At 30.9% G+C, this 8,450-nt stretch overlaps 2 protein-coding genes across 2 annotated transcripts in view; one reads left to right on the top strand and one right to left on the bottom strand.

The window, feature by feature from the left end:
* The window catches only part of LOC106478655 (ninjurin-2-like), a 30,324-nt gene extending 29,367 nt beyond the window's left edge, over nt 1-957 (bottom strand). Inside the window, exon 1 of the mRNA XM_013939214.2 lies at nt 666-957. Coding sequence (XP_013794668.1) covers nt 666-782 — 117 coding nt within the window. The 5' untranslated portion in view covers nt 783-957. The remainder of the gene's footprint in view (nt 1-665) is intronic.
* Nucleotides 958-5,559: 4,602 nt separating this feature from the next.
* The window catches only part of LOC111085134 (nicolin-1-like), a 26,899-nt gene continuing 24,008 nt past the window's right edge, over nt 5,560-8,450 (top strand). The window contains exons 1-2 of the mRNA XM_022382451.1: nt 5,560-5,691; nt 6,044-6,128. Coding sequence (XP_022238159.1) covers nt 5,560-5,691; nt 6,044-6,128 — 217 coding nt within the window. The remainder of the gene's footprint in view (nt 5,692-6,043; nt 6,129-8,450) is intronic.

The raw sequence follows: 8,450 nt of genomic DNA, 5'->3' as shown, positions 1-8,450 counted from the left end.
CATTTTACCTTTAGCAGCTCTTTCTGACATTAAGTAAAGCAGAACTCCAGTGTAATCCTAAACTCTTGTTGTTTAGGTCAGTCATTCAATGTCACGTTTGTCACACATAGTTAAAAAAAATACATTGAGTACACGAAATAGATTAGTCCTCTGTGGGTCGACGGTAAATTTCCGAACTCATAATGTTAAAACCCGGGGTTCGATTCCCGGCGGAGGATAGATCGCAGTAGCCTTCCGCTAAAGAAAACAACAATACGCAATAAATTAAAATATGACGTCTTTATCAACAATATTCAGTCCTAAAGGTTTCAAAAAAGTAACTGATATCTGTGGAATTTAACTAAACTTTGTCGAACGATTAAATATGTGAGGATCTCTAACAAAAAATGGTACCTACTTGAAGAACAGGAACATCGATAAATTTACGAGTGAGATTTATAACGAAATATACTAGCTGAAAAATATAACCAGTAAAATAAGTTAAGTTGCATTATAATTTAACTAAATACGATAAAATCTCATTTCAATATTCTGTATTACAGCAACCACGAATGATAAATTTCCATTATTAGTCTCTGTTATTAACATTTAGTGTACACATTAAAGCACTAGCCATATGTGACAGCGTAGTTTCGAATATCTAACCGATAAATATTAACGTATACCTGGTATGTTATGGAATGGGGATTCTCGGATATTTCCAGAAACTCTCCTAATGGCTTTTCTCCTTCTTTTTCATTACGTGTCGCAGATGTTTCAACCGTAGATTCTTCTTCGCCCATTTTATTTGATAAAAACCTTTTTCGTTCTCAAATGTAGAGTTGTATACTTGATAGCTCTCACGACTATGCTGTGGTACTTGGAAAATAAAAGACTATTGAAATAGTTTTTCTCCTAATACAGAGGGCGCTTCATTGGCTAAAGAATCTTCTAATTCTGTTTCACTTGTTTTTCTAACATAAAGAGCCTTTAGGTTCCTCGAACGTCTAGTTGAAAACAAACAGTTCCCGTAGAAGTAGATGTGAGGAGGTAGCGGACCGGAAATATAGCTGAACAAATTAACGCCCCATAGCAATAGCTGCGTTTGTAAACTTGTATGTTATTGTGTGTATATATATATATATACAAGTTAGATATATACATTTATGAGTTGTTCGAGGTTGTATCTATTCATATTGATACAAAATTTCATGAATATCAGGCATTCTTAGTTCCAATAACTGTCAATTTTAATATGTTTTTCAAAAAATGGAACGAAACTTAATTAGCCTTGAATAATTTACCCTTAAATATAATGTATTTGTTTTCGTAAAAAAAATATACAAGTGAAACGTTCTGTATTATTTAACTTTTAGCTTGCACATTCAGGTTGATTTGGGAGATTATATGTGTGTGTGTATAAGTGGTGTGAGTTTTCGCCTATTCATAAGGAAATAGAAGAAAATTAGCATACTAAAACTGTTTTACTTACTTTCTTTAATATCTAACAAAACATTAAACATTTTATACTCGTGAGTGAGCAGTGTGTGAAAATAAAGCTGGGGAATATTTCATCCTGTAAAAGCGATTCGTATAAAAATGTTCTCAAAGAACATAAAGAAAATCAATTAATCTGTCATATATGTGTTTCACGTTTCTATCTGTCTTTTTTATTAAGTTATTCGTCTTTCTATACATACATTCAAAATTGAAAAATCTTTGCAAAATCAAACACGGAAACTTGATACAACTGATGAACATACCATGACACAAAAGTTTTTATTCTAAAATGTGTGTAAAGAAATTAGAAAAGAAATAATTAGATATATTATTTTGTATGGTCAAATCTATCTCACTTGAATATTTATTATTACAATAGTTTTTACCTTTTTAAGCTAAGAAAAAAAATCAGTCATTGATTGGATTTTGCTATTGTCATTGTTTTAGTGCAAAGTTACACAATGGCTTATCTGCGCTCTGTCCACCCTGATGTCTCGAAAACTGGATTTTAGCCTTGTAAGTCTGTAAAATTACTGCTGGACGCCAAATGAGAATTCGTTTGTTTTTTTGTTGCTAAGCACAAAGTTGTACGAGCTATTTAGGTTGTGCCCACTACGGTAATCTAAACCTGATTAAAACGTTAAGACTTAATGCCACGCCACTGAAGGTGGAGGGCAAGGACAATCGAAACTGTACCTGTTTCGTATGAAACACTGTAGTTTATAAAAAAAAGTTAGGCGAAACGTTCTTTTGATGCTAGGATGGTTTAATTATGATTAATATGTTTGAATTAGCATTTTCTACATTTCATTATAACCAACCACTATTGAATTTTTAATTTTTGTACACATTCTTGCACATTGTTTTAGTTATTCAATATATTTTTATTTATTGTATATATATAACCAAAGAAGTCAAGCAGTGTTTTAAACTTTAATATGCCTTTAAGTATAACAGATTATTAAGAAGTTGTGTGCAAAAAAATGTTATTTATATAAAACAAAAAGTCGTAGTTTGACTATCAAACACGAGATGGCGAGGTGAATAATGTTGTACTTTTAGTTACTATAGTTACCAAAGGACTGCACAGAAAAAATTGAGGTAGGCTTTCAATTGATTATGTGCTCAAATTAATTCTGTAAAAATAAAATCTGACATAAATCAGTGGATCATTACATAAAATTAAATTGTAAATAAATTAATTAGTATTGTTTTTCAGATTTATTACGAGACTAACTAATAAGAATATCCTATTCAGTGAGGCTTAGAGTTTGTACCTGGGTGGTAGCAGTATTGAACAAAAGGTGATGATTGAAGCAACGTGAATCAGTGTGGTTGAAATGCTTTTATTAAACCACTTTATCGACTGGAGTTCGGAAACTTTTTAATAAGCCCATAAAAGAATAAAACATTTTTAATTGTCTCAAAGTTTTTGTTATACATCTTTTACAAAAGACAACAAAAGTTATAATTTTAAAATATGGTTTCAAAATTAAAATTTTTTTGCGCGTCACGTCTGTGTGTAGAGATGAAATCAAACAATTTATACAAATAATACATTATTGTATAACAATTTTTATGTTGTGAGTGTCTTTTGCTGGTGAAGCCTGATTATCGCGTATTTCAGTCCAACAGTTTTCTAGTTATAAGCGAACACACACGCACATAGAAATAGTTTATGAATTGTGATTTTTTCTTTTTCTCACTAAAATGTGTACTTTCAGTGAAGAAAAGAAAGAATTCTTGGTGACATAGTGAATTTTGCATTAGTCCCTGAAAATATAATTTATTATTGTGTAAAGTATTTTGAGTTCTGAAAAGGAAACGATAAATAATACTTGTGAAGGAACTGGTGAAAGGCGATCAGAACAGAGATAAAAAAAACAAAAAACAGTAACTAAGTCTAATTTTTTAGGGTTATTATAAATTACACTTTCCACATTTTATTTCAAGGCCAAGAACAAACAGATATCGTTTGCTTTAGGTGAAAATATAGTATACAATACCTTCCAAAATATAATTGCGAACTCTTGATAATTAATGGTATCACCCTTTATGTTTGTTTTAGTTTACCAACTTAAATGCAATATTTCTTGAAATGTGTACATAGGGTAAATAGAAGTACTTTTAATTACTCGAATCTCACAACATATCAGAGCATTATACAAGCTAGAAAAAAATTAAAGTACCCAATGGGACAGCATTATACAAGTTAGAACAAAATTAAAGTACCCAATGAGACAGCATTATACAAGTTGAACAAAATTAAAGTACCCAACGAGACAGCATTATACAAGTTAGAACAAAATTAAAGTACCCAATGAGACAGCATCATACAAGCTAGAACAAAATTGAAGTACCCAATGGGACATTAACATCAACAACAACAACAGCAAAAACTGACTCCCAAAAGTTAACATTGACTGTCTTAAATGTTTTAAAGAAAGAAATTTCTTAATTCTTTTAATTGGATCTCAGACTTTCATCTTTAATTCCCAATAGGCCTAATGGGGCGCAACCAGAACGAGACAGACGGAAATGGGGAGTTTTTCTTTTAAAAAATGTGGACCTTTTCTTCTACCCCAAGAATTTAAGTGATTTACATAAAAGTCAATTGTTTATTTGAAAAAAAGATTATCTAGACTACTGAGTTTGTCTGGTATTGAACGAATATTTTCTGGGACAGTGATGTGTAATAGATCTGAAGTGCTATTTTTACCCCACCCACCCTGATATTGAATTAAGAGGAATGTAAAAAATAAACAAAAAACACCTGGAGTTAACTTTATTTTATCACATATTTTAAGGCTTATTGGTTTCTAATGCTTTGCCATCTTTCGGTTTTTAAACCGTAACTTGCGTCATCAATTCCTGCATAGTAAGCGTTTTTGCCACTTAGTGTTGATGTGAAAGATGTGTGAACTAAAAGCTATTTGAGTACTCTACCACGCATGCGTGTTATATTGATTAATAGATTACACTTTTTAACTACTCTGACTGCTATACTGACAAATGGAATAGTCAAAGTAGTTACCAGTCTTGTTTTCAATGTTGAATTAAATATTTGCTTGTATTGTTTACATGCAGTTTATAAAGATGTCGACGCTTACTTCTGGGCATCCATTATCTAAAAGAAGTTGTGAAGTTAGTTAAGGCTTCTAAGTTGAAGGTTTGTGTTTATAAGTTTCGTTGTATTCTCTTTACCTCACTTATTGGTACCTTTCTGACATGGTCCAAATTATGTCAGATATAGTGAAGAAAGACTTTTTTATACATGGAACTATTTAATTGTTGACCATCAAAACATTTTATAATAAACATTTAAGCTATATATTTTATTACTTGTGAAATAAAAGAAACAACACGTCATTAATTTTTTGACTAGGCATGATTTAGATATAACATTTAAAATGTTATATTTAGTCCCATGTTTCACAACCAGATGGCAGCATAAGCTATAAGAATTCTATATAATGTATACGTTGTTTAAGAATGAAGATGAAGACGGTTGATAAAACATAGAAAAAATTATTTACGAGGTTCGAACGTTTCAGAATAACTTATTCCATCTTCAGCGTTAAATGAAATATTGTGACCTGTGGTTTTCAGAATGTGAACGAATATTTCATTTAACGATATCTCTATCATTACCACAGGATCTTCAGACCTGGAACTCTACATTAAAGAAAGTCTACTCATAGCTAAAGACCGCCCGACTCTTAAAGACTCACAAAGCTCTTTAGATCTAAGATTGTTCTAAATTTTCACACTTAACTCAGCTGATATGTAACATATATAATCGTTGTTTTATCCGTCCATTTACTGTTTGTCTTCATAACTAAGTAAACTAGTGATTATGTTATTATATTGTAATTTTAGTAACAATCATCTTTGTAATACGATTTTCAGATTTCGTTGAAGATGGAATAAGTTATTTCGAAACGTTCGAACCTTGTAAATAAAATGTTTTATGTTTTATCATCAGTCTTCATTATTAAACTTCGGTTTCTCCATCATGAATCCATTGCTAATCTATACGTATATCAATATTTGTAGTTCGTGGTAAAAAAAATCTCATAAATGGAACAGGACTCTAGAGAACCTTTGGAATTTAATGTAAAAGGACCTGTTCCAATCTTACTAGAGGAAGAACGAACTGACCATCGGTCGGGATGTAGTGTCATAGACATTACATTTTCCGAACCTGTAACGGTAAGTCTATCTATCTATTGCTACTCTTTCATAGCTGGTCATAAGCGTTGTTTATAAGACAGGTGATAATTATCAACATTCTCCAACTGTTTTAAAGCATATTTTTTTTATAATAATGAATAACAATGACAGATGTTTAAAGAAGGAAAAAAACCCGTTTAATGATGCACAATAACTTTTAAAATTATGCTGTTCCCAGTCTAAAAATACAATATATATATATTATTACTTAATAATTATTGTATAAAGATAAAATACTGTGAAACTGAGAATAGCATCATAAACTGTACATGTTACAATGTCTTACTGTGTTATTATCGGTAATAATATATTCATTTATTTCTATTTGAAGATTGGAGAGATTTTGTTCAAGAACTATTACACTGCTTACATCAATTTACAATGTAAAAGAAGCCAAAATGAAGAAGACGGGATTGGTAAGTGTATTGTAATTGACTTTTACGAATCCTGCATAGTAACATCTTAATTTTAAAATTAGTTTCATTTCGTTTATCGTGTTTTTATGTTATGAACCCTTGTCTGTCAGGATGATTTTTACGAGGATCACACAGAACCGCCAAAGTATTTCCGTATAAAAAAAACTGTGGTTTGTTTATGAAAAGCCGATATTATTGTTTTGAAAGGTTTTGCCATGATTGAGAACACAAAAAAGTGTAAATATTATTACAAGATACGAAAATTAGTTATTAACGAAATGAAATTGCTCGTGTCATATAAACCCCGCCCAAAGATTTAAGACCTAATATTATGTTATTAAATAAATAAATAAATAAATCAAGCGTGCCTCGTTGCAATGTCACTGTTTTATGCAACAATGTATTCGTAATGTTCATGCATCAAGAATACATTGTTGCATAAAACAGTAACAGTGTGTACTGAAAAAACATCATTCTATGATGCATGTATATTAAGAATACATTGTTGCATAAAACAGTAACAGTGTGTACTGAAAAACATCATTCTATGAATACATTGTTGCATAAAACAGTGACAATGTGTACTGAAAAACATCATTCTATGATGCATGTATATTAAACACATTGTTACATAAAACAGTGACAATGTGTACTGAAAAAAAACATCATTCTATGATACATGTATATTAAGAATACGTTGTTGCATAAAACAGTGAAAATTGTACTGAAAAAACATCATTCTATGATGCATTTATATTAAGAATACATTGTTGCATAAAACAGTGACAATGTGTACCGAAAAAAACATCATTCTATGATGCATGTATATTAAGAATACGTTGTTGCATAAAACAGTGACAATTGTACTGAAAAAACATCATTCTATGATGCATTTATATTAAGAATACATTGTTGCATAAAACAGTGACAATGTGTACTGAAAAAAACATCATTCTATGATGCATGTATATTAAGAATACATTGTTGCATAAAACAGTGACAATGTGTACTGAAAAAACATCATTCTATGATGCATGAATATTACAAACACATTGTTGCATAAAACAGTAACAGTGTGTACTGAAAAAACATCATTCTATGATGCATGTACTATTTTAATGTACATGCATCAAAGAAGGATGTTTTTTCAGTACACATAACCCTCATATTCTTTTTGCCGCTCAAATATCCCGAAACTCCCTGAGCATCATTAATGCACGATAATGACATTTAGTTATTGTTGTTTTTTTGTTGTTTGATATTAAGCACAAAGCTACGCAAAGTCCACCACCCGGTTTCTAGCAGGATAAGTCTGCAGACATACCACTGGAGGGCACACTTAGTTATTGTCATTTTTATAGGTATATCTATAAGGTTTATTTTTCACACCAAAACTGTTGGGAATACTTTAAAAAAGGCCTAATGATTAGTGTGCTGTAGTGTGTATTCGAGGATACACGGTTCGCGTCCCCTTTCTGAAAAGTAAAAATTAGAACTTTGTGGTCATAAGTGACGGTTAAATCCCACTATTTGACTAAAGTGGCCCAAGAATTGGCAGAGGTTGCTGTTGACTACCTGTCTTTCTTCTAGTCTACCAGTTCAAAATTAGGAACGGCTAATGCAGATAATCCTTGTAAAGCTTTGTGCGAATATCCAAAACATATCAAACTAATACTGCTAGGATTTCTGTGTTCCAAGTAACTAGTCGACTCTGTATATAGATATTAAAAGTTATGTTACCATGATGTGTGTTTTCTAAACAAGTAATTCCAAGAGCAACCTACCGTTACGTCAGACTTTGTATCACTCAAATTTAAGGTATTACTATTACTGTCCCTGTGGAGTTTATTTCCTAACATCACAATTTATCTTTTGATCTTGTCTTTTCTCATCCTCCTGTTTTTCCACCAAGATCAGTAAACTGATAACAATTCTTCTGTCATAAAAAAATTAAACTACACAGTAAAAATCCTTTTTATTTGAGAAAGGATAAAGTGAAAGATATAATTAAAACTAATGTTATTAAGTTAAAGTGCTATAATTTACTTAAGAAGTTTGTTCCAACACTGAATCAAAACATAGAAGAAAACGAATATAGTGACTTGTAAAGCTGGTAAAGGTGGACAAACTGTGGTATAAGTGAAACCGGTTATGAAAAAAAAATCAAGATTATTACAAAAAAATGTTTATGAGATAATAAAAAATAATCTACTCATAAGTTTCATGAATTGATCAAAAATAAAATTAGATATCCTTGCCACCACAAAAAAAGAAGGAATTAGTACCCACGAAGTTTATAGCTTCAATATTTACGCAGTTCCT

Source organism: Limulus polyphemus, unplaced genomic scaffold (assembly GCF_000517525.1).
Source record: "Limulus polyphemus unplaced genomic scaffold, Limulus_polyphemus-2.1.2 Scaffold11, whole genome shotgun sequence".
Classification (NCBI taxonomy): domain Eukaryota; kingdom Metazoa; phylum Arthropoda; class Merostomata; order Xiphosura; family Limulidae; genus Limulus; species Limulus polyphemus.
The sequence above is the reverse complement of the archived record's forward strand: the minus strand, read 5'-3'. Positions and strand labels throughout refer to the sequence as shown.